Source organism: Triturus cristatus, chromosome 12 (genome assembly GCF_964204655.1).
Source record: "Triturus cristatus chromosome 12, aTriCri1.1, whole genome shotgun sequence".
NCBI lineage: Eukaryota > Metazoa > Chordata > Amphibia > Caudata > Salamandridae > Triturus > Triturus cristatus.
This window is the reverse complement of record NC_140595.1, coordinates 514,228,265-514,255,444: the sequence shown is the minus strand read 5'-3', so window position 1 is coordinate 514,255,444 and position 27,180 is coordinate 514,228,265. Positions and strand designations below refer to the sequence as shown.

The window sequence follows — 27,180 nt, the reverse complement described above, 5'->3', positions numbered from 1 at the left end:
ATTTGGGCAAATTTAAAGCTAAAATTCCCCAGAACTCTGCCTCTATCATTTCGTACATAACTACAGCAGTGGGAGAATTAACACAGGAAATCTAAAATGAGGAGGAACAGTTAGGACAGAGGGCTGAACATTTAGTGCTGAGTGTACCACTAGCTGATCCTCCTTCAATCGTAACCCCATGTGAGGCTCCCGGTACCCCCATGAAGCAGGTGGTCTTGGCACAGGGATCGCAGGAACCGGTACGGGGGGGGGGGGGGGGGGGGGGGGGTCCCAGTCAGCAGAGGAATGAAACCAGGGTGGGAATGCTTTACCTCCACCGCATTTGGATGTGGCCTCCGTAAAGAAGAAAGGGAAGAAGAGGGGCACAAAATCCAGCATGGTGCAGGCTGAACCCCCTCTGTGGAACGACCGGGGAAGGAGCTTAGACCCTGAACACTTATCTCTCCGAGGTGCGAGTCAAATCGTGGATAACCTAATTCAATCGCGCCTGGAACACTATTCTCAACACTCATTGAGGATATCTCCAAACTCTCTTAAACAATGGTAGACGGGATCGTGGGGAAAATGGTGCAAATAGAGACTCTATTGAGGGACGTAAAAACAGGGGTGCGATATTAACACACCTGATGTACTCTCTCTGCTAAATACAGCTTCTAGTGGGGGGAAGGGGGGGGGGGGGGGGGCGGAGATAGAGTCCTGAAGGTGAGAGCACCCTACAGATTGGTGTAGGAATTCAAGGAAAAGTTAGCGTGGCAGATCAGAATAGCAAGTACATGGGTGAAAGTATCCCTCCAAATAATCAACTCCCTGCTGGACAGGCCAAGATAACCACAAACAGGAGTGTAAGTGGGATTGCAAGTAGTTTTAGGTTACATCTGCCCCCTGAAGCAGTTTTGACCGGAGTACCCTCGCTTAAAGAGAAAATTACTGAATCAACCGAGGAGCTCATCCGTAAAACTAGATTTTGGTGTAAACAACTTCGGTAATGGAGCCCAAGCGTACACCCATATCATCATGGCTAGACGGGTGGGCTGGGTGGGTAGAAGGCCAAAACAAGAAGAGGGCAGTTGTATTATCAATTTTGATCAGATCGGCATTGCAGGGAAGCTGTTCCAGGGAGGTCCAAACCAGGGCCCAGGGGGCATCAAGACCTTGCAGTTTGGCTTTTTTTACCCACCACTAGAGGGCCCTCAGGCTCATAGCCCGAGTGAGTCAGGGAGCTTTGCACCGGAGCCAGAAAGGGCCAGTTTGATGCATAGATTAAGATTCAGGGATGGCCGTCCTCTCCTGCCTAATCCTCCTATTGCTCTTATACCACCCCCTAATACAAGAGATTTCGTTAGGGAGGATATAAAGGAGAACAGTCTAGTATCCACAAACCGATTCCTCCCTCTGAGCCAGCTGGACAATGATTGACTGGCGCCATTCCCCCCACAGCCAAACCATAGCTTGGATGATCCAAGTACTGCCATTTCTCGCCTTAAATACAAGAAAGGAGAGGGGGATAAATCACACCTAATGGTTCTTAGTTGGAATATAGCAGGCTTGAGAAACAAAAGAAATGATCCTAGGTGGTCTGATAACCTGAGGGAGTATGACGTGGTGGGCTACAAGAAACTTGGAATAGGGCTAACAACTTTTGGCTGGACGGATATAAGAGCTATTGGGAACCCGCACGGCCCGCTCCAGCAGGTAGAGCTGAGGAGGGATTAATAACTCTTATTTCCCTTAAACTGCAAGGAACACATTGTATAGTGGACTCTGGTTCCTGTAACTGTTTAGCGATAGAAATAACTGCCCATGCGCCGAAATTATTAATTGTTAAATATTAATTGTTAATTAATTGTTAATTTTACAACTCCTCTGAAAGTAGTTTCAAGAATGAACAGTTATATAACTTAAAAGTTTTTTAGACATTTATAGGGAGAAGCAAACCACTTTTTATTCTTTAGTAATCTTAGGCGATTTTAACATGCATTTATGCACAATGAATTGTCACGCCACAGATTTTTTGGGTCCTGAACCTGTTTATGCTTGCATTTTGAGCACACGCAGCAAGGGGGATTCCTAAAGGACCTACTCGCTGAATTTGATCTCGTACAACCGTGTCTAAATCCAGGAGACCCCAGGATCCCCACTTTCAAGGGGAGAGGCCTAAACTCTATAATAGACTACATCTTTATTTCCCAAGGCCTGCTAACTAAGGTGGTTTTCTATAATGGGCTGTGGTCACACTTTAGTGATCACAATCCTATTCACCCTATATAGGGTGGCGGTATGGGATTAGATGGTAAACCTGGAGAAACCTCCATTGGTAAATGTCTATAGCAAACAGATCAGGGTCGTAGGCTGAAATGGAGCAAGGTAGTCCCAGGCGTTTTTCTACAAGAACTATGGGATACCGCTAATGAGGATATTGGGGTTTGTTTCGACTATACCAAGATGGGGGTAGAAACTCTTAGCCTTTGAAACGATCTGTGAATGCACTAAAGCACATCAAAAGCTTATTTTTGCCTTAAAACAAGTTATCACAAGATAAACCACAAATAGTAGCACTTAGAAACACATTTAAGCATGTCCTTGAAAGCCGTAAAACCGAAATCAAACGAGAAGCCTGGAACGATTTACTTTCCGCGAATGTCACCAAGAACAGCGCCAGGTATTTAGAGATTGTAAATAAACCTTTTGTACTGGAATTGGCAACTTCCTGTTGGAATGTAATACAACTGAGGATCAATGGTTCACTCATTTTAAACTCACATATGATGAGCAGAAAGACGCGGGAACCCCGGTCTTGTTTTTAATGAAGAGGAAGTTGGGTTGGCAATCACACAGATGTCTAGCAATAGGCCCCTGGACCAGATGGTGTTCAGGATGATCTATATAAAATGAATGAGACACTATTAACAGAAATTTTAACCAATGTGTTTAATTCAGTAAGCCAGCATGGTTTCTCCAAAGTCTTGGTCCCAATCAATTATTATACCGGTATTTAACAAGCATTGGCATAGCCAATAGGTCTCGCTTTTGGGACCTTATAAGTATTTAGTTATGCAGCACAATATCCTTAGTGCAACAACAACTGTTGGATGGCTAAACACTTACAAGGTCCCAAAGGCAAGACCTATTGGCTATGCCAATGCTTGTTTCAGGATGAAAATAAGTACAAAAATAGTATGCGATAAACCACAAACCTTCAGGCCACTAACATCCTGTAATGCCACTCACTCATCCTACCTTTCTAATGCCATCCAGGAATTTACAAAGCAATCAACGCAGGTGTCAAAATATGTATTTGTGCGGAGAACTCCACCACCAGTAGAGAGTTCTCCACGCTTGTAAATTCCAGTCAAGAAGTAGGGCACTCCAAGCTGTGCTCACCTTTGTAATGTCCACTAACATGTAGAATTGTCTGTTTTCACAAACCCTTTTCTATTGCATTTCCGCTTTGGAAAGCATTGAATTTTTACCCCAACCAAGCCATTTCTAAAGGAGTTTCTCCAGACGGAAAAATATTTTCTCCTAAAATAAAATAAAAAGTGAATTTGCACAGAGTATCTTATTCCCCTGGTTCAGAGCTCTGTACTGTGGAGAACTTCCTGCCATAAGAATAGGATCTCACCGGCAATGTCACGTGACCTCCCAGAGTACGCCTGGAAACGTGTCTGGTACAGCTTTCCAGGCACACTCCTAGAAACGTTTGTGAATTCCAAAAAGTAGAAAAGCTAAGTACGGAGGTCCTTTCCATCCTTTCTTTGTAAATGGGGGCTATGTGTGCAAATTGAACTTAAACGGGAAAATGACTTGGCGAATTGGTCCTCTAACAGTTTTCCAGGTGCAGGGGGAAAATCACTACAGGGTCGAATGTTGCCCCTGCCCAGGATTGAGGTGCTATAGGATGTATAAAGACATGCTGCATAGAGCCAGACATTGTTGAATAAGCATGTAATAATGCACGGAGAACCATCACTGCAGGTATGAAATAGACCACTGCTGGTGCTGCGGCTGCAGGTGGAAGAAGACGCAAGACGTCAGGCGGTCACGAAAGTTGGAGCAGACACCAAGGCACAGGGTGCAGTCACTATCAGAGCAGTGGGTGCTGTGCTCTCCGAGAATGCAAGACAAGCACAAGACGAAGGCACTACAGGGCGATCGGGGACTGAGGCGCAGGGTGCATTCAATGTAGGAGTAGATGCTGATGCAAAGGATGAAGTACTCTAGGAGAAAGCAAAACATGTATAGAGTAGAGAGTGAGTACAGGGTGAATGATGCAGATGGAGTAGTTTAAAATTAATAGGACCAGAGGGCAAGTCATGGGACGCAGTCACTATAAGAGAAATAAATACAGTTTGAGATGACTGAGTCGCTCTAGGCTGAATAGAGGTTGATGCAAAGGATCCAATCACAGTTGAAGGAATGGCCCCGGGGACATGGTGCTGGTGCTGCCACTATAACAGGAAGCAAAAGCAATGTCCAGGAAGAACCCGTGGTCAAAATGCAGTCACTTTCGAAAGCACAGAGACTGATCTGAAGGGTGCTGTCACAAGAGAAACAGACTAACGGAAAGGGTACTGTCAATACTGGATGAACAGAGACCGACAATGTACAGTGTGCAGTCAGTAAAGGAGTAAAAAGACAAACGACAGATGTCAGCTGCTGTTAACAAAGACGAGAACAGGATGCAGTCTCTAAGATGCCAAACACTGCTGATCGTGAAGTGACAATGGAGGAAGGGGTCCAATGACAGGAGTACAGACACCAGTGCACATGGAGGGGGCACTGTTGAGCAGGCAAGAGAGAGACAAGCGCGGCCCTGGCGAGCCTCGCATACAGGAAGGGGCCGCGAGACGCGCTCTGTGGTGGGGGAGGGGGGAGGAGCATTGAGGCGCAAAAGCAAAAGCAGGCTGGCTGGAGAGTGGTGTGCGATGTGCGCGCACCATGCCGAGAGAGGAAAGCCATATGGCGCCTCTGCTCGTCATTGTGCGCGTAACCGCACGCCCGTCGCCAGTGGGCTGAAGCGCTTCACAAAAGCGGATTGCATGGCGGCACGATTCACGTGATTGTGCGCGTGCTCGCCATGCAATCCGCTTTTGGGAGCACTTTTGGGAGCCCCTTTACTAGAGAGTCTCGCTGAGCGATCGTTTACGCGATAGCCAGCGAGACCTAAAAAGGGCCAGAGAGGTGATCCCCGATGTTACAGGCCCATATCCCCCATTGATTCCGCTGTGAAGGTATAAGGGAGAGTAATTCTCAGCAAACTAACAGAGTGGCTGAAAGAGAGTAGTGTACTGTCAAATCTGCAGTATGGTTTTAGGACGGGAAGGAGCACAATCAGTGCTTAAACCTGCAGTTGATAGTTGGGAAATACACAGCAGCCAAGTCCGGGACATTACATCTGGCCTTTATGGACCTATCCTCGGCATTCGATGGAGTCAATAGATCGACATTATGGGTTTTATAAATTGACATGGGAATGGACCGTTGTATAGTTAATATTTTTTAGAGGACCTGCATAGGGACCTCTCTACAAGGTTGAGATTTGACCAGAGGGGTAACTGCACTGAGCACTGTCGTATTGGAAGAGGAGTAAGACAGGGTTGCACCTTGGCTCCCCTTCTTTTTACTTTATACATAAATAACCTTGACACCTCCCTGTGCACAGCTAGCCAAGATATCCCTCAAGTGGGGGTTCGGTCAATTCCTGCTCTTTTATACATGGATGACGCAGTTCTACTAGAACGCACAGCAGTGGGGCTCCAGAGTCACCTGGATTCTTTTGCAGATTTCATGAGATCCCTGGATTTAAGTGTTAATATTTCTAAATCGCATACTATGGTTATGGGTCAGACCCAAAACGTTTTTTAAAAATTCTACTGCGAAGGAACCATATTAACAAGGGTGACATCATTTACATACTTGGAGGTGACGTTTGATGAGAGGAGATCTTGGGTACCGCAACAGAAAGCAAAAAAGTATGCCATGGTAAGAGCAACAGTAGCTCTCCTTTGTTTGGCACAGAGACTCAGGGCTAAGCCAATTAAAGCCCTGCTCAATATTTACAGATCTAAATGTATTGCCAATGCTAAGTATGGGTCAGAAATCTGGGGCTACAAGGCGGTAGAGGAATTACAAATAGTGGAAAAGAAGTTTTTCAGGAACTTACTCTTGGTACCGCAATCCACTTCCTCATATATTAATCACCAAAAATTAGACACTGGCTTTGTTTCAGACCGGATACGACTGGCACCACTCGTAAGTTGGATAATTATCTGGATTAACCAGGACTGATGATAAATCGAGAGATCGTCCCACAGTGTCTATCCTTGGATAGAGCCAGTTGCATCCTGTGGTTACAGCATGTAAAGACTAACAAAGAAATTGGGGCACCCTGATCTCTTTGAGGCTCCAGACCATATCGGGGAAGAGGATCTATCGTGGGTTAAAAAATATTTTTTCAACATGATGTACACAGAGAGAGGCAAATGAGATAATGAAACCCATGGTACGAGCCTATCTCTTGCTGAAAACATCCCCATGGATAGACCCACAGGGTTGGAGAAAGGTGAAAGATTTAGGCCCTTGTACATGGGATAACTTCTCCACCCAAGACACCTTGCACTTTATCATGTTTTGTGACCACTTCCATGAATTTCGCAGAAGGTTTTTAGTGCCTATTTTAAAACGAAAAGGCTTTATTCGGGTACGGCCTGCATTAGTGTACTTACAGATGCTGAATGACACATGGGAGACTTTATATAACCAATTTTTTAGTTGCTGCAGTTAGGAAAAGAAGGTCCATTATGCCAAGTAATGCTGCAGTCCTTTTATAATCATGATGAATTGTGTTTTAAATGAATACCGTTTTAAATTAATGCCGATTTAAATGAAGATTACCTTTCTATACACTATGTGAAGAAGTGGCTATCATGTTTGATTGTCCATTGGGCCCTAGAGAAATCTCAAAGACATTTTGCATAGACCTTTTTATCGTCCAAACTGAGAGGCTGAAGTACGTTTTTAAAGAATGTTACGAAGTTGGAGATGAAATGTTTTTATGGTGCCCGAGATTATTCTAATATGTCTTTTGTATATGTTCTTATGTTGTTGTATATGAGGTTTGTTGTGTACTTTTATGGTTTTTATTAACCGAATAAAGTGGATTTGACGGATTTTAAATTCTCCCTTAAACAAAGTTCACAATCTGGCTGGTTGTAAAATCCTTCCTTGCCCACCAGGGTAGCATTGGCTGAAATCCCCTTTGTTGATTAACTTGTACTTCGAATCAATCTGTTTTTGATGCTGCTCTGTTTTATAGCGCTATTTAACACATTTTCACGCATCCTGTACTCTCCAAAGTTTACCAACATCGTACAAGGATGGGATATATCCGGATACTCTTGAAACAGCATTCGACAAGCACGAGTTATCATCAAGTTTTCAATAAGGCCAGTCAGAAGATCAGTAAGGATCAGATCATTCAATATAGCCAATAGTCGTCTGTTTTCCCCCCATCCCTTTCATGTATGCCAACAAATCTAAGGTTAGACCTCCTTGAGTCGTTTTCTTGTTCCTCCAATTGTTGTTTCACAAAGGCAATCTCCTTTTGAAGGATGGAATCCTTTTTTTATAGCTCACTCTGGCGATCCTCAAGATCCAATATCCTAGTTGTCATTAACGTGAACTGTTCTCCCAAAAGTAGTTTTCTTTTCAATTTCTGCCATTCTGCTACCAAGAATATGAGCTATGGAGTTTTGAAAAAATTTAACCTCCTGAATTTCAGCCAAAATAGTCAGTAATAAGTATTCAATCTATGTATCCACCAAACGGTTCACTCCGACTTCTATAACCAATTGGAACATCATGTAAAATTCTTTCAAAGAAACATTACCATCTACAACCCTTTTTAATTGATCCGAATTTTGCACTTTCCGTAGATAAAGGCATTTGTCTCGGACTTTGATCCCTTAACTGAAATACAGATTAATCTCCACCTGCTGGGCTGAAACTCCTTTCATCAGCACTCTTCTCCCTAAAAAAATCACACTGGCTTTGGAATTTGCGGCAGTTTTTTATGCTTAGTTAAAGACCGGTAAGCTCTTTCCCACCCCTGCTTGATTTTATTGCAAAAGGACGGTGTTCAAGGTTGTTACCATCAAGGAAATAGTATCCTTCTACCTGTGACCGTCATCCCCAATACTGGTTACATTGTCGACTGGCCCTGTCACGCTTGGTGAGACCTTGGGATCCAGACTACAGAACAAGTTACTTACCTTCGGTAACGATGTATCTGTAAGAAACATTAGTTAGTTAGATTCCTCACCTTAGAATATCCCCAGGCGTCAGACTGGATCCGTAAGATTTTTCGTCAGAAATACCCCTTGCGCGTCGCTAGGCGTCGTCTGCGGCTCCGCGTCTGTCGTCGGCGTTGTGCGCCAGAATGACGTCGGAGTACTTAGACGCCGCCCTCGCGCCACTGCAACTGCTGTGCAGTGCCCTCCGAGATCAAGACGTGGTCGCACAGGTTGCCGTGATGCTGGGCCCACTGAAACTTCAGGTCCCACTGCAGAGCCCGCCTGCACCGCCTGGCGTGATGCACTAGTAGGATGCAGGAGGCCATCAGCCCCAGAAGCCGCAACACTAGCCTGACCGAAACCCAGGATAGAGGCCGAAAGATGGGAATCAGGGCCTGAATATCCCGGACCCGCTGTTCCGGCGGATAGACCCGGAACTGCGCCGAATCGAGAACCGCTCCGATGAAGAGGAGCTTCTGAGAGGGACTCAGGTGTGACTTCGGCACGTTGATGGAAAACCCCAGCAAATGCAGGAGATCCGCCGTAGTCTGGAGGTGGGAGACGACTGCCTGGGGCGAGCCCGCCTTCAACAACCAGTCGTCGAGATAGGGGAAGACTGGAACCCCTGATCTGCGCAGATGAGCTGCGACCACCGCCATCACTTTCGTGAACACCCGAGGGGCACTGGTAAGGCCGAAGGGGAGCACGGTAAACTGAAAGTGCTCTTGACCCACCGTGAACCGCAGGTAACGCCGGTGGGCCGGCAGGACGGGGATGTGGAAATAAGCGTCCTGCAAGTCCAACGCTACCATCCAGTCTCCAGGGTCTAGGGCAGCTAGAACCTGAGCCAAAGTTAACATCTTGAACCTCTCCTTCCGGAGGAAGGCATTGACGTTCCGGAGGTCAAAGATAGGGCGTAGGCCCCCTTTGCCCTTCTTGGGAACCAGAAAGTAGTGGGAATAACAACCACGACCTACTTCTGGGCTCGGAACGCGCTCGACGGCCCCCTTGGCCAAGAGGGCCGAAACTTCCTCGTGGAGAAGATTCAAATGATCCCCCGAGATACGGTGGTGCAGCGGTGGCATGGCTGGAGAGGTCGCCTCGAAGGGGAGGGAGTAGCCCCTTCGGACGATTTGCTGCACCCACCTGTCCGATGTGATGGACCGCCAGTGGAGCAGGTGATGGCGAACTCTGCCGCCCACTGGCGTGGAATGGGCCTGAAAGCTCGGACTAGGAAGGCTTTGAGGCGGATGCTGCCGGGGTGGATGTGGGCTGACCGCGTCGTCCTCCAGAACCGCCTCAGCGGAAACCGCGACCGCACGCAGGTTGGTTCTGCGGCTGGTGGCTAGGCGGACGTGAGGAGGCACCCCTTCCTTGGCCACGAAAGGCGGAAGTTTGCGACCGCGGGGCCGAGAGGCCCAAGGACTTGGCCGTAGCCCGGGAGTCCTTAAAGCGATTCAGCGCACTGTCCGCTTTCTCACCAAAAAGGCGAGTGCCATCAAAGGGCATGTCCATGAGAGTGCTCTGGACATCACCCGAAAAGGACGTGGACCGCAGCCAGGCGTGACGTCTAAGTGCCACCGTGGTAGAAATCGCCCTACCCAGCGAGTCCGTAGTGTCAGGCTCTGTGTTACAATTGTTGTATTTTTGCCCATTGGTTCAGATTGTTCCATTTCCTCCCTAGGTCTCTTCATGCCCACTGGCTTTGGTGTTTTGAGCGTGTTTAGTGCGCAACCATGAATTACTCAATTTCTTCTTTTTAATTAAATTCTAATTTGATCTCTAAAGTGCCCTCTTTTTCTTCTAGATGATGAAACCATCAGAAGGAGTTTTTTCTCTGTGTTGCTCCTCTTGACTTGAAATCAAGCCAATGCACTCAGGCTAAACACTGTGGCCTGATCTTTGGGCTCGTTAGGATAAGACAAATTGACAACTTCCATGGCATGAGTGTTTGTCCTTACGGAAACTTTCTTGATCTTTCAAAGTGTTCAATATCATCATTTATATCAAAGGTTTGGCTACCTTTATACTTTAGCAGTTTCGAAAGCCTTTTACTGTCATGCACTGGAGATTAGGATCTGGCCTCTGGTAATATCTATGAGCCGTGACTTTTTGGGAATGGGGCTTTTTTTAGGTCTAAATCAAAATGGTGCTCTCTCTGAGCCTCTTAGCTGCCTGTAACCCCTTCAGAGGATCACATTTCTTCATAGATGGAGCATCCTTCTTAAGTTCTTACAGCCCCAACATGTCAACATGCAGTCCAGTGCACAAGCAATATTTTGTCCCTGAGCACTAGAGTTTTTGGTTTAAAAATAGAACAGGCATACCAGTCTTCTGAGATGTAGTTCCCTGGAAGGCAAAACATGCATACCGGGTGTTTGTTTTTAGAAGCGAACTTTCAGTGGCAATTAAGCAGAATGATCGTAATAATGCTACAAAAAGATTGTGTTCTTGCTACAAAATTGCACTGAGGAGTCTCAGGGATACTACCACCACATATCTCTAGTATGTAACACACTCAGACTATGTCAAAGGTCTTGCAAGTAATCAGAATCCAATTGACCTTGGAATTTTTTTGGCTACTTACTAGCAAGCGTTTCCAACGCATTGGTGGAAAAGAAAAAGGCTAAAATAGAAGTCACTGGCGGGGGGGTGGGGGTGGGGGGGGGGGGGGGTGGGTGGCCGGGGGGGTCCCTTCATGTCAGCAACCATCAAGGGAAAAAAAGTTTAGAAATTAACATTTTTGAACCCAACCACTAGAAAGCGATCTGTTGCCGACCATGTAACTCTTGAAGAGATATCATCCAGCGGAAACTCCAAAAGAGCAGCCAACAACCTTTTTAAAATTGCACACTTCTAGCTTATCTTGAGGAAACTACATGAAGCAATGAGTAATCAAACTTAAAATTAAAACATTAGCCTTGGTAGACATGGTTACGAACAAGAATACTAGGAGAGGATAGCAAATAGATTCTGCATAAAGGCATTTAAGACCCAGAGGGAACAATTTGATTACTCTGACTGCCAATGGAAGAGTCATGGTGGGGCAGTCAGTTTTTCATTTCCAACCGAAGCAGGCACACTGTGGAAGAATGTGTACGATGGGCAAGAATGAACATGTGACGACATTCAGAAATAGAATAAAACATCTCTTCTGATGGCTTGGATGTAAATTCTTCACGTTCACAGTAGTTAGCTATATTGCATATACCCCCAGGACATTGAGGCCTGAATTGACATATTTGGTTGACCGAAAACAAGAAATTTGCTGTAAAAAAAAAAAAAAAGCGAATATTTCATTCTTTTTGCGACAGGCACAGCCTGTGCATGTCACAAAAATACTGCAGCCCAACCAGCAAGCGCAATCTGGGGAATGAGTTGTCTGATGCAGAAAGAGTGCAGAATACAGTTTAAAATGTACTCTTTCTCTGGCACTATCGAGACACTTTGTGTCCCAGTGTCTTACAGGATGCTAGAGGAAGCGGTTAATGTGCCCCCTGCACCATTCCTCCTGCCTCAATGTAAGTTGGAGGAGGGGGCTATGCAGTAGCATGGATTTCACACTGCTCAGTGATGCTGGGAATGGTGATGGTTAGCAGGAAAGTGGGCCAGGGCCTGTGTTTTTGAGTCTTAAATTAGCGCTAGACCAAACTATTTCTTTTATTTATCTGGTACTTTATTTATAACTTTTTCTTCAACTTTTTTTTTTTTATTCTTTGTTGCATATTTGGAACAGAAAAAGACTGTCTATATACAGAAAATACTTGTGTACATATGATTGACAAAACACTAAACAACAAAATTGTATTTTAAATACACAATCTAAATAAACATTAATGTGAAAAAATCATAAACCAACATCCTGTCTTAGAAAGTCTTATATCAAAATCCTATTTCATATATAGATATTATTTCATAAATTTTCAACAAATGTGTGTATCAGGGTTTCAACTAAGGAAACATGACAAAATGAGCAAACACAGGGAAAACGCTAGTGTCAAATACATGGGATTTTTCCTCTATGTCCTGACAAAAAATAAATTCACAATTCCTCCATGTAGATTATTTTGTGAGCCGGCTCTGAAAACTGTAGCTTCTGCTTAGAGCGGTGAAACCTTCATGTTTGCAGCTCACAGGAACTTTTTAAACGAGCTGTGTTATTTAGTGCGGTCAAACCTTCGTGCTACATTAACTCGCATGGGGCTTTTTAACGAGCTTTGGTTAAATTAAACCACGAGCTCTCGTCTTCCTCAAATGTAATGAGCGTCTTTCTTGTGATTATTCTGTTCTTCTCTTCTGATTCATTCTGTTACGAAATAATATAAAGGCAGAGAAGTCCTTAGTTAAGCACTCCCGGCTGAAAGAAAAGATAAAGAAGACTAAACGGACAAAAACACACTAGTGTCCAGAAACCCATATTGCTGTAAAAAAATCAAGAGCCCTGATGATAGTCCGCATATTCAATATCAGAGACTTGAAACGCGTTGACTTTATTATGATTCTTGATATGAACATGGAGAAATTGGGAATTTATTTTTTGTCAGGACAGAGGAAAAATCCCATGTATTTGACACTAACGTTTTAACCGTGTTTGCTCATTTTGTCATGTTTCTTTAATTGAAACGCTGATACACACAACATTTGTTGAAAATTTATGAAATAATATCTATATATGAAATAGGATTTTGATATAAGACTTCTAAGAAATTAGGATGTTTGGTTTATGATTTTTCACATTAATGTTTATGTAGATTGTGTATTTAAAACAATGTTATTATTTAGTGTTTTGTCAATCATATGTACACAAGTATTTTCTAAATATAGACATTGTCTTTTTCTGTTCCAAATATGCAAAAAAAGAATTTTAAAAAAAGCTGAAGAAAAAGGTATAAATAAAGTACCAGATCAAATAAAAGAAATAGTTTGGTCTAGCGCTAATTTAAGACTCAAAAACACAGGTCCTGGCCCACTTCCCGGCTACACATTTATAAACGGCCCAGCCAGAACCTGTCCCACTGGGCCTAACTCCCGTAGTTAAAGGGAATGGTGATGGAGCATTGGAAGAAATGTGAAAGGATGGTTGGGTGAGTCGGGGGAGCCTGAAAAGGAAAGTAGGAAGACTGGCAGGGGCAGGTGGGTGGGGGAGGGCAGAATGGAAAATGAATTATAAAAAGTTCTCCTGGCCACCCTCCTTTAACTGACCCGGAGGGACAGAACAAGGTCAATAAAATAAGGATTATATAAGCTTTTAGGTTTTTTAAAAATGATTTTGCAAGAGCTTGCGTAAAAAAAAAAACAAAAAAAAAAAAACAGGATTTTTACAAAAGCCCTATTTTTTTTTTTTTGCAGTCACAGAATTCTGGAGGGTCTGCTTCTCTGTTTTACAGCTGAATGAAATGGTAAACCCATGTTAAACGGAAATAGGGAGCGAATATCTTTAAAAATTGTGAGGTGTAGGAGGTGGTCCTTTGTTTAAAAAAAATCTTTAGCGGAAACAAATGTTAATAGGTACAAATGCATTATAGCATTTTCCCAGAACTGTGTGCGTACATTTATCAATACACAAGTGACTGCACATACAAGAATGCCTGGGAATCAGAAATAGTCACAACTTTCCAGAACTAATCCATACATTCACCAAAACAAAAACAAAGTGTACACCCTGAAACCAACAAGTACATATAAAATAACAAAGGGGCACCTTTAAATAAAATAATAAAGCTTTTATTTCCCTCCAATCAATCCCTGTGAGAGAGTAATGGAGGTGAATCCTAAAGAATATCCTCCTAGCTAAAGAAGTCAACACAAAAAAAAAAAATACTCAAGGTTTGAGAGGTCGTGTCATCCTTAACATATCAAGGCATGCTTCATCATTGGCGACCTCTAACACTGGAGTAGGAACAATGACACTCCAGCAGACTTAACCAAGGGAAAGAAATGCCCTAGGAGTTCGTATAAGGAAAATGCTACTTGCCAGTATGCATCTGTTCTTGGCATGTAGAGCTGTAGATTTGTATACTTGTGCATAGTTCTCCATCTGCTGTTGGGCTCGGATGTTTGCACTTTACTTTTGTCTTGGAAGAAGTATTTTGCAGTCACGAGGTAGGGGACTCCTCCTCAGGACGATAGTGCACATGGGCACCGACTCCATCTCCAGATTGTTATGCCATGGAGGGTTAGGATGGAGTTAGTAAGAAAAAGAAAAAGATGTCCATGTGGAATGTATCTAAGTAAGATAATACTGGAACAGATAGAGGTATCGGGGGGGGTGGGTGGGCGTATACAAATCTACAGCTCTACATGCCAAGAACAGATGCATACTGGTAAGTAGCATTTCCCGTTTGAGGAATATGAGCTGTAGATTGTATACTTGTGGATAGACTATACAGCAGTTACCTCCTTAGCGGTGGCTACCTGCATCTGTAGCAGTGGTTTGAAAAAGTGTTTTTTAATACAGCCTGGCCCACACTAGCTTGTTGCTTTGCCTGCACATCTACACAATAGTGTTTTGTGAAGGTGTGTGGTGTAGCCCATGTTGCTGCTTTACAAATATAATTTATGGGAATGTCCCCTATGAATGCCATAGAAGCCCCTTATTTGGGTGTGGAATGCGCTCTAAGGGGAATGGATAATGTACGCTTTGCTTTTTGGCAGCATATCTGGATGCATTTAACGATCCACCTGCCAATTCCCACTTTTGATATAGGATTGCCTTAATGTGGTGGTGAAAAACCTACAAAAAGTTCATCAGTTTTCCTGAAAGTTTTTGTCCTTCCAATGTAATAAAGGATAGCTCTTTTGACGTCAAGTGTATGAAGAGCCCGTTCTGCTACTGAGTCTGGTTGAGGAAAAGAGACTGGCAGCTCAACAGACTGGTTAAGGTGGAAAGCAGAAACTATTTTTGGTAAGAATTTAGGGTTTGTTCTAAGAACCTCTTTGTTGTGATGTATTTGCAAAAATGGTTCTTGTATGGTTAATCCCTGGAGTTCACTAACTCTTCTGAGAGATGTGATCGCTAGAAGGAAAGCTACTTTCCATGTGTGAAATTGCAGCTCACATATATGTAAAGGTTCAAACTGGGGACCTGTGAGCCTGGTAAGGACAAGGTTTAGGTTCCACTGTGGAGAGGGTGGAACTCGGAGGAATCATCCTTTTAAGGCCTTCCATGAATGCTTTGAATGCAGGTAACCTAAACAATGACAGGTGTTGTCTGTTTTGTAGGTAAGTGGCTATGGCAGCTAGATGTAATCGTATAGATGTGTATGCCAGATTACATTTTTGTAGATGCAAGAGAACAAATAATGCTTTGGATTGAAGCATCTGGTGGATTGATTGTGTTATTACAGTAGATAACAAATCTTCTCCATTTAGCTGCATAGCAGGCTCTAGTGGCAGGACGTCTAGCCTCTTTAATGATATTCATACAGTCTGAGGGAAGGTTGAGGTAACCAAACTCTAAGACTTCAGGAGCCAGATTGCTAGGTTCAATTGCGCTGGATCTGGATGCCTCATCTCGCCATGCTTCTGCAAGAGAAGCTTTGGGCAAATGTGCAACTTTTGCTGGAGAACTACTGAGAGTTCCAGCAGGGTTGGGAACCATGGTTGCCGGGCCCATGTTGGAGCAACTAGAATCATTGTGAGAGACAGTTGTTTGAGCTTGCGTACCAGTAAGGGGATGAGCGGGAGAGGTGGAAAAGCGTAAAAAAAATCTGCCTGACCAGTTCATCCATATAGCATTGCCTTTGGACAATGGGTGTGGATACCTGGAGGCAAAGCTTGGGCATTTTGCATTTAAATGTGTGGCGAACAGATCTAGGTCTGGGTGGCCCCAAATCTGAAAAAACGGATGAAGAACTGGAGGATAACGTTCCCATTTGTGGATTTGCTGTCTGACGACAGAGCAGATCCGCAATTTAATGTTTCCCTGGAAGATGTTCTGCTAAGAGGTATATTTTTGAGGAATGGCCCATCTCCATATGCTTTGCACTAGGCGTGAAAGCTGCAGAGTGTGTGCTCCCCCCCCCTGTTTTTGTATATAGTACATTGCTGTCATATTGTTCGTACCGACGAGGACAGTTTTGCGTATGAGATGTGTTTTTCGGTGCCGAAGGGCTCTGCGTTGAAACAGTTTTCGGTGCTGATGTAACAGGATGTGGCACTGGGTCTATTTTCAGCTTTTGTTTTGGTGCCAGGGTTGTTTTTTAGAACCGGTACGTGGCTGACTCGATCCCGAGCCTCCTGAATACTTTTCTTTGTGCTTTGGAGCCGGGCCAGAGGGCGGGGGCATCTGAAGCATTACCCCAGTGTCGACCTGAGCCAGAAGGCAAAGGTGTTACCGGAGCCTTATCTTTTGTTTTAGATGGGGCAGAGGGGTCGAGGTAGGTTCTCATGATCTGTTGACCTGGAGTAACCATCTGATCCTCGGCATCTGGCTCGTCTTCCTCGCAGACGCTGATGTCTTCATCCTCTGTTTGTTTTTCTTGTGGAACCTTGGGGCCTGCATCAAAGATGTCGTCCGAGGCAGGTGATCGAGACATTACGTGATGTTGAGCCCGGCGATCACGTATATTCTTCTTTGATCTGAAGGAAGCATAGGCCTCACAGTATTTGTCCTCGTGTTCTGGAGAGAGGCAAAGGTTACAGACCTAGAGGAGATCCGTGTGTGGGAATTTAGCGCCACACGGGGCATTTTTTAAATTGAGTTCTTTCCATTGACTGGAGGGCCTGGTGGCGCAGATGGGCCCAACGGCCCGCGTCGACGACTGGAATGGAAGTTCTTGATGATTTTTTAAATGCGCGTCGAAAGGGAACGCGATCAAAACAACACCGTCGAGCAGTGAAGGAGTGCGCGTCGAAGTGGGATAGAGTACGACACCAACACGGAGCGCAGCAATTTACATTCGAACCCAATGGTGGAAAAAAACAATCTGGAGATGGAGTCGGTGACCAAGCGCACTATCGTTTTAAGGAGGAGTCACCTACCTCGTGACTACAAAAGACTTCTTCTAAGACAAAAACATCGGAGCCCAACACCAGATGGCGATCTATGCACAGGTATACGATCTACAGCTTATATGCCTCGAACATCTTGTATCAGGACAATACTTAAAACAATATCATAGGTATTTTTAACTATTTTTGCTTCAAACAGGACCGGAGTATTTGTCCTGAAACAAGATTTATAAGAACTCCAAGGGCATTTCTTTCCCTTGGTCGAGTCCGCTGGAGTGGCATTGTTCCTACCTCAGTGTGAGAGGTCACCAATGATGAAGAAAACCTTGATACGTTAAGGGAGAGACTTTATCTTTTGATGACTCTATCCTTTTAAGTCTGAACTGGGAATTAACAGTTGTTACTATAAAAACCTCAAGTATTTTTTTGTGTGGAGCTTTTATTTGCTTACCGTTCTGTTATAGACAGCTAAGTACATTCCAAGTAGAAAGAAAAGGATAAATGGAAATACAAAGGAATGTATGCAAAGGACCATAAGAGAAGAATGCATAATTTTTCATCAAAAGGTTAACTTAGTAAATGCTACTGGCCATTCAAATCGTTATGCAGGTTTAATCAAAGCACTTACTAGTTCTTGTACTTGACGTAAAATTCTTCTTCTTCAATCAGAATTCCAGAAGAAGTCTAAAAGATAAAAGGTTAATGTGTTTGCACACTCCAACTGTTTAAATATTTACAAAAGCAGAAAAACAGCAAATAAATTACATTCAAATGAAGTACATACTTCTTTTTTCGTTATCCGTGAGGAAAAAATCTTGTCAACGATTGAAGCATCATCTTCACTGGGATTTTCCTGGAAGCAAGGGGATATATAATTAAATGACATGTAGATTTAAAACACTCATTTCTGTCAAGGCCTCACTTTAGTATGTGGTTAGTTTGCTAAATTACATATTTACACATCTTATTGATTCCTACGTAATTAGCATAAGCATCCCTGGGTAGAAAAAGTTATGTGAATATTCAAGACCGTATAAGGGCTTTGCATTACTACAATTCACTAGGAATTCTTGCTTCAATTTGTCAAGTCACATTTGGTGTAATAAACCTTCAAACCCCAAAATAAAATAGATTAAGTAAAGCGTATTGAATCTTAAAAAGAAAAAACGACAATAGGTCTAAAGGGGGCAAGCAGTGCTATGGTTATTTTTTATTGCATACCCCAAAAAGAACAAGAAAACAGATCACTACTTTTATTTTCTTTAAACACAAATAACCATTACCTACACATTTACAATAATATAGTGCTTTAGCTTAAATGCGTATTGCAGGAAAATATGATCCTTACTGGCTCTGGAAAAAGGTGCTAGTGACTTTGTATTACTATAAGAAAACAAATGAAACCTATAACCCCTGGATTGAGGGCGGGGAGACCAAAGTAATTCTATGTGGTAGGAAGTTAACCTACTTAAGCAAGTTGCTCATAATGTAGATCATAAATATGAAATCCTTTTCTCACACAAGGTGGTATGTTTCCTTATAGTGCAGCTACTCATCAATAACACAAGTCTAAGATAGGCCTAATTTAGATTGTGGGTGTAAGAAAGTGGCTCTGTATATACTGCACCAAAGTAAGGTACAGTATGTACAGAGTCCAACAGTCCCCAGAGGTTTGGCAGAGGTTAAAGTTAGATATAACCTTACTCTCTAAAGTGGTGGCTTGGTCGAGCAGTAAGGCAGTATCAGAGGACAGTGTAAACCATTTTATGTACACACTCAGTCAGCAAATGGTCTCACACACTCAAGAACTGAACTCTAGGCCAATGGTTTTGTATATAAAAAATATTTAGTTTTATTTTAGAAACACAAGTAGGTATCAAAATACTTTCTCAGAATGAAATGCTCTAGTTGTATACTTTCAATAAGCAATAGACTTAAATTTAGTAGTTACAGGTGTTGCAATAGGCAACACAAGTTAAACACAATTATAACATTGAGCTCAATGGGAATCTTTAAGTAAATGCAATATCAATTACTTTGCATAGGTTTTCTTACTCGGGGCTGAATCCTGGATTCAGCCCTGCTGCATCTACTGTAAACAGTTGAAAGAAATCGTTGTTGTTACACAGGCGATTTTTAAGGAATATTTGTATGTTTCAAAAATCGACACTTAGAAGAATTTCTGGTAAAAAACAGGCAATGTTATCCTATGGAGGAAAGTTTGTTTATCCGAAAATCGCAGTTCTAATTACTTTTGAAGGTCAGTGCTGGGCACCAAGGTCCAGCACTGGGATCTCTCCTGGTAACAGGTGAGTAATTTGGTTTGCGTTTATCGTGTGAATTTTAGCGAATATTTCAAAAGTGGTAGCTTGGTCGAGCTGTAAGGCAGTATCAGAGGACATAGTAAAGCATTTGTTGTACACACAGTCAGCAAATGGTCTCACACTCAAGAACTTAACTCAAGGCCAATGCTTTTTGTATAAAAATATATAGCTGTTTTATTTTAGAACCAACATAAGTTATCAAAATATACTCTCTCACAATGAGATACTTTAGTTAAATACTTTTCAACAGGTAATAGACTTTGGATGTAATAGATACAGTTGTTGCAATAAGCAACACAATTATACATTGAGCTCAAAGGGAATTCTTAATAAAATGCAATAGATTACTTTTTGGATTACTTTTCTTACCACAAGACTGGATCCTAGATTCAGTCCTGGGACAGCTCCTGTAAACAGTTGAGTAAAAGAGTTTTGGTTACAGTAGTGATTTTTAAGCAATATTTTGGTATTTTAAAAGTTGACACTTAGAAACTTTTTCTCACAGAATCACCAATATCATCCTATGGGAGGAACTTCATTTAGCAGGTAAGTGGGGTTATGGTTACTTTTTCTAACTCGGTGTTGGATCCTGGATCCAGCACTGGTGCACCACCTGTAAACAGTTGGAAGAATGTGTTTTAGTTATAAAGGCGTTTAACGAATATTTGTAAGTTTGCAAAATCGACACTTAGAAACTTTTTCAGCAAAAGCCAGGCAATGTTATCCTATGGAAGGAAATTCAAGTTACTGGTAAAGTATTTTCTCGTTACTTTTGTAATCCAGTGCTGGGCTCCTAGGTGCAGCACTGGGGCATCTATATAAAACAGGTAAGTAATTACATTTTCACAAGTGGTGCGATTTTGAAAAAATATTTGTAGTTTGCAAAAATCGACACTTAGAAGAAATTTCACAGAAAAACAGTCAATGGTTTCCTATGGAAGAAAATTGGGTTAGTGGTAAGTACGGTTGTAATTACTTTTCAGGGTCAGTGCTGGGCACCAAGATCCAGCACTGGGATCTCTCCTGATAGCAGGTGAGTATTTTCGTTTTCTTTACTCGGTTGATTTTAGGTGAATATTTTAAAGTTTAGAAACTCCACACAGAAGAATTTCCAAGTGAAACCAGTCAATGTTCCCCTATGGAAGAAAAGAGAGTTATCGTCTTTTGGGTAAGTACTCGACTGGCAGAGTTAAGGTTTTGGGAATAGACTCAGGGGTCTCCCAGGGTCAGGTCAGTACAGTTGTTACACCCTCAGCGGCACAGGGGCAGCCGAGTGCAGAGCGAGTGAGGCCCAATGTTATCCTATGGGAGGCAGGGGGCCCTTGGTTGGTGGCTGCTGGCTGGCAGGCCACGCGGCTGAGGGAGCTGGGCTAGCGGGTCACTTGCTCAGGGCAAATGGGGAAGTAGAGTAGAGTAGAGTAGAGTAGAGGCTGCACTGCCAGGGGCACTCGGGCGGCTGGGTGCAGGGTGCTTTTGAGTCGTCGGGCGCTCAATGGATTGCAATGGAGAAGCTCAAAAACGAACAAAGGCTGCAAAGCTCAGGACGAAGATTCTTCAGGTGCGACCACCACTTTGAGAGGTAAGTTGGGTAGTTGGAGGATAGGTAGGCACCCAGGAGTTGGGCACAGGGGGCCGCATGCGCCAGGTGCAGCGGTGCCTTGGCGTCGGGAAATCTTACCCTCTGCTTGTCGCGGTTGGAGGGGGCTGAGGCTGCAGGCGTCGTCAGGAGCGTCGAGGTGGGTCCTTGGGTGCTGGATTCGGGGTCACAGTCGCCGGGGGGGGGGGATGTCCTCGGGGTCTTTGTTCACTCCAGCAAAGGCCAGGGTTGGTGGGTGCAGAGTGTGCAGGGTTCGCGGTTCCTGGCTGAGGCCAGGGGTCAGCTACTTGCTTTGAGCAGTACCACTGCTTGTGGAAGTCCCAGTTGCTTAGTCACAAGGTAGCCACGTCCTCTGGGGTTTGTGAGGTTGCTGGTCACGAGAGATGCCGGAGTTTATCAGGAGCAGATTCGAGGGTCGACAGGCCGGTAGGGCTGGTGCCAAAGCAGTTGGTGTCTTCCTCTTGTGAGCAGCTGCACGGCAGGTCTTCTTGATCTTCTTTGCTGTTTTGGAATCTGGATCTTTAGAAGGAAGGTTCAAGGTACCCCAAAATACTAAATTTAGAGGTGTTACAGGTAGGTAAAGGGCAGGGACCACTGGGTCCCTGCCCTGGGGTGGGTACACCCCCTATCCTGCCACTCTCCCATGGGAGGGGGCAGTGGCCTAGTCCTGATTGGGCAGGGCTCCCCGTCTTCAAGATGGCGAGAGCCCGGAGATGTGAGTCACCTCGTCTCCCCCCCCACCTGAGGGGTGGGGTTGGCAGAGGCTGGCACACCCCCTGTCCTTCCATGGGGTTTCCGGCCAGTTTTCCAGCCAGAGAGGGGGTTTAGAACTGGTAGGGGCCAGTTGCTGAGTACAGCAAGTGGCCTGGAGAAGCTCACAAAAGGTGGCATGCCTTTGAAGCTTCCCCTGCCCATCCTGGGGAGGAGACCTAGCACCTCACCCAGGATGTGCATTGTTGCAGGCCCAGGAGAGCGGATAGCTCTGTACCCAGGGGTCCAGCAACCGGTCTGCTGTGTGGCAGCCTAGGCAGCCCCTCAGACAAGACGTGGATTGTAGGTTAGGTTCAGGGGGCCTCTCTAAGATGCCCTCTGTCGTGCATTGTACATTAAATCCTGCACTGGATCATGTGCTGAGAAGTTTGATACCAAACTTCTCAGTCATCAGTGGAGCCATCATGGTGCTGTGGAGTTCGTGTTGACGATCTCCCAGCACCATATACTCTTAAATGGCAGCACTGCACTTACAGTGCCCAGGAATGGACCTGGGTACTGTAGTGGCACAGGGCTCATGCTCCTGTACCCACACCACTGGCATAGGGCACCCAGCTAGAGGGGTGGCTGATGTATGCCAGGGCAGTGTAGGTGGTGGGCATGGCACACAGGGATGTGTGCCATGTCAACTGTTTTGTTCTGTACCCAGACACACAGCCTGCAAGGGCAGTGTGTTTGTGTCCGGGTACAGGGCCTCTAAGGGTGGCACAATAAGTGCTGCAGCCATTAAGGGGCCTTCCCTGGTCACAAGGCCCTGGGTACCTAGTGTACCATTTACCAGTGGATGACATGTGGCCAGGGTTTGCCAATTTGGGTTTAGGTTTCAGCACAGTTTTTAGGGAAGGAACATAGGCCTGGGCACCTGATTGGCAGAAGCCCAGGGCACACTCAGTCAAAGTACATTCAGCAATTCAGCAAAAAGTCGGCCCATACCATGAAAGAAAGATGGAACTTTGTCACAGGTTACATACACTGATTTAGCTGGTCTGCCTACCATCTTTTAAAGCTAATCCAGCAGTGTTCCTTATTAGGTCTTTTCCACTAGGTGTACAATGCTGGATAGATGTTCTGTTTTAAGAAACTGACTAGATGATGCTGTGCATTACACATTGCATGGCTGGACTAATGGAAACTGCAGTCTTGCTACACAAATCTTACTTAGAAAGCATGAGCAAAAATCTTCAACAATTTTAAGGATCTTCAGACTCAATTTCCAGTTCCCTAGACCTCCCTAAACACAATTCAAACCACAGCAGATTGTGTGCTCTTTTACCTGGACCTCATGGACTGTCTATATTTAGGAATCCAGATCCCTTCCTAAGAAAATTACAAGAAATGCAAAAATTAGCTGTCTAGCTACTTCTCCAACTGAATTCCTTGGAACACCCCCGCCCTTAAAATCTTGTACTGGCTACCATCTCGGATTGCATTTGAACCACTGTGGGTAACACACTGAGCTCTGTACAGGATTGGCCAAACTTTATTCTACAATCATTTTATATCCAGCACCCTAAACGAAAACTTCAGTCCATATACGTCTACAGCTTAAAGTTACACGCTTTATTGAAACAGGTTTGAGAGACAACTCTTTCAATCCAAGCCAGCAAGTTGCATAACGCAAACCCCTCCAAAATTAAGAAACTAGGAAACCGGCTCACCTTTAAAAAAAGCTGTTAAAAAACCAAACTCTGAATTCTGAAAATGAAACCTAAAGAACGCAAATACCCCTACTACAAAACTAGTGAGCTACAATGCATAGAAGGATAAAACCTCCTCAAGACAACAACTGAACCAATGTTAGGAAAAATAACGTGATCCATCACTCTCACAAATTATTTAAATAAAAACAAGAATTTAGGCACCGCCCCACTCAGAACAAAATTACTAGACCATACGTCAGAACATCCCACAACTTGCAGTTGTATGCTATAGATGTGCCAGATAATGCCTAAATAAATGTCCACTCGGTTAGGTGGCTTTTTTTATGCAGAGAAAAGAGTTCATAGATTTATAGTATATATATATATCTGCTAATATACTAGTGTATTACTTAGTTCCGTTTATTCAAACACTAAGGGGGTCCACTAAATTGAAGCTCTACTTGAATTAAAAAGATTTTCTTGCCATAAATGTTCTTAATGATCTTGCATATAGTTCTCATCTTCCCCCAAAAAATCCTGATCCGATAATACTTGAAAAATATAAGCTTTCTTATACACAACTTTGTATTAACATTCATGAAGCTTGAACCCCATTTTTCAACAGACTAATACAATGAAAAATTTTGGCCTGCCTGTGAAAATACAGATGCATTTCTATGGACCTGAAGCTGGATAACATAATATTACATGTCTGCATCAAAACGACAGCTCAGTTAACACAAAAGTAGAAACATATGTTCGTATTCTTGGATGACGAATAAAGTGCTGGTGACAGAACTGCAGAATATTACAATTCATTAAGTAATGGATTTTGCCAGCGCCATAACATTTACTTACCACAAACAACTGCAATGGCTGTTCGGCAGGCAAATGAGTGGAACTCTTTTTTGTTTTAATGCTTGCCTTGGTGTCCTCTTCTGAATTTTTGCCGGTCTCCTCAACATATTTCTTTCTTTTCACTTGACGGTTTGATCTCCGCTTCTGATGAAAATATTCAAACATCACTATTTCCACAATTGCCTTTATATGTTCGATGAAATTTTACAAAGGCATTTATTCAGAAGAAATTCTTCATCAAAATAATACATCATTCTTCACCTAACAGAATAAGTGCCAGTGATCCAGCTGATTACATGTCCCACTCTAAATTCTGCTCTTGACAGACAATTTCTTACACATCTACTGTTATCCAAAATCGATGCATTCTCTCTTGACCCTAAAATGTTTGGTACAAAGATTTAAGCCCAATCACCCATAAGATCACATACAAGTGACATGTGCCTGCTAAACTAGAATGGTTGAGCTCAAGCAAACTCACACAAACTCTAGTGACAAATCGAAATTTAACTAGAGATAAATCTGTTCAATTGAACTCTGTAAAATTCCCTTTTTCCTTCTATTGTGATCATTTTTGAATACGCACACAAGTCCTTAACAGCGCTAGATGTCAAAAAGACCACAGAAAGCCTCACATAAAGGAACACAGTGGTAGTTGCAATGCTGGTTTTCAGCTGTAATACTATAAAGCACATTTTTAAACTAGCATATGATTAGCAGAATTATGCAAATCCCAAACAGAAGTCACATGTATTTTGTTTAGTGAGTATTTTAACAAAATGCATACAAGGCCCAAGAACATTAAAGCACTTTACAAATGGAAAAAAGAAAAAGAGAATGACTGTATACTGAACACTAATATATACAATTATAGCGTTACAGACAGCGGTAGAGAGTTAACCAGCCACTGAAGAACAAGCTACAGCAAAACAAAATTGTAGTGGTAGTAGAACCAGCTAGGGCGGGCTATCTATAAGAATTTTACAACATTCCGCCCCATGAGGTCGAAATCTCTTAATTGGTAAAGAGCCTACTTGGAGAAGCAGGGGGTTTACAACCCCTCGCATCCCTGAAAGTTGGAGTGCCTCTTACAGCTTTTGATGTTTGAGTGCCTTGCAATTGCTAGATCGAACACAGAGCAAGAGCTGTGAAAGTAGGATGCATTCAGCCCCATTTGACTTCGCTTCAGCGAAATGGTTTTTCAGCATTTGAAAGGGGCATAGGTTAAGGAGAATTCCTCCTTCCCTGCTTCATAGGGTCCAGTGACAGAGCAATGAGGAGGGGGGGTGGGGGGGGGGTACAAGTTACTTACCTTCGGTAACTATGTATCTGGTAGAGACAGTCTAGCCGCAGATTCCTTCACTTAGAATATCCCCAGGCGTCAGACTGGATCCGCAAAATTTTTCCTGCAGCACCTCTGCGCGCCGGGGGGCGGCACCATCTGGCTCCGCCCCGACGTTGTCCCCGGACATAACGTCAGTGGAGCTATATATGCCCCTCCCGGCACGCTGACGTCAGTTTTCGTTCGAGAAACTTTTCCGTGTCAGAACGCGGAGCCATCACCAAAAAACTGTGAAAATATGGAAACAGTGTGCAAAAATGATGAAAAAATAGAAGTGGCAAGTGAGACACCACGCAAGAGCGAAGGCTAACGCAACGTTTAAGTGGGACAAGGATGAAGAAAAACAGCCTGGCAGAGGACAGAAAGTCCATATCGTGAAAGTAAAACCGTGAAGGAAAACCGGTCCGGAACCCTAGATTAAAGAGAATTCACCATAAGACGTCACCAGAAAGGGACGTCGCAATCCCAATCAAAGATCCACAATGTACATAGCCAATAGACCTGAAGGAAAGGCCGCCGAGGTGGCAAAGACCACAAGGCAATGCAGAAGGGGAAAGCGGGATGGTGGGAAAAAGCGTGAATGGATTTCACACCCTACAATCCAGGCCAAGGACTGGAAGGAAACATATGATCTAGGAACAGAACGAATCAGACTGTGTTGGAGTGAGAGTATAGCACCTTGCAAAAGGGCAAGCCACCCAGAGAGAGATGAGTATAGAAAAGCCACTACCTGAAAAGGCCCTCGCAGAACGGGGAGGCCGGGCGGGCGTTAAGGAATCTGCGGCTTAACTGTGTCTCTACCAGATACATCGTTACCGAAGGTAAGTAACTTGTACATCTGATAAAGAAGTCTAGCTGCAGATTCCTTAACTTAGAATAGATACCAAAGGCATACCCACAGAGGAGGCGGGTCTGTGACTGAATCCCATGAAGTTCTAGAAAGAACGTAGGGGTCCAAAAGGTGACTTAACACCATAAGGAGGACAGAGCGCAGGTAACCCCCCCAAGCATGACGCTCTAAAGGGAGTGGAAGCAGTGTGAGGCAAAGGCAATAGAAGCCATCACGAACAGCAGGAAAGAACCCAGTTATGGAAAGTGGGTTGAGGCTAAGTGAAAGTTAAGTACTTGAAAGAAGGAGACTAACTCAGTTAGAGTGTGAAAGATCTCCAGGATCTGAAGCAGCGACAAAAGCCTAAACAAGTACAGGTCGTCCAAGAAAACAGTGTGAAAGAACACTGAGGAACTTGTGTCCGCGACAGCACGTGGGACAGCAGAGGCAAAAGGTTGCCCCTCACCCAGAAAGTGCCGGCATTGAGAAGAAATCATATCCCAGATATGGCGAGTTTTCTAGATGCAGAAGGCAGCCAAGCCGTGAGAGACGGCAGCAGGTAAGACAGCGACCTCG

General features: G+C 43.8%; 1 protein-coding gene across 7 annotated transcripts in view; it reads right to left on the bottom strand.

The window, feature by feature from the left end:
• The window catches only part of CHD9 (chromodomain helicase DNA binding protein 9), a 1,905,864-nt gene that overhangs the window by 1,442,632 nt on the left and 436,052 nt on the right, over positions 1-27,180 (bottom strand). For all 7 annotated transcript variants that reach the window (XM_085637757.1, XM_085637759.1, XM_085637761.1 and 4 more), the window contains 3 exons: positions 24,434-24,577; positions 18,028-18,096; positions 17,872-17,927 (listed from right to left, as the gene is read on the bottom strand). In XM_085637757.1, the coding sequence (XP_085493883.1) occupies positions 17,872-17,927; positions 18,028-18,096; positions 24,434-24,577 (269 nt within the window). The remainder of the gene's footprint in view (positions 1-17,871; positions 17,928-18,027; positions 18,097-24,433; positions 24,578-27,180) is intronic.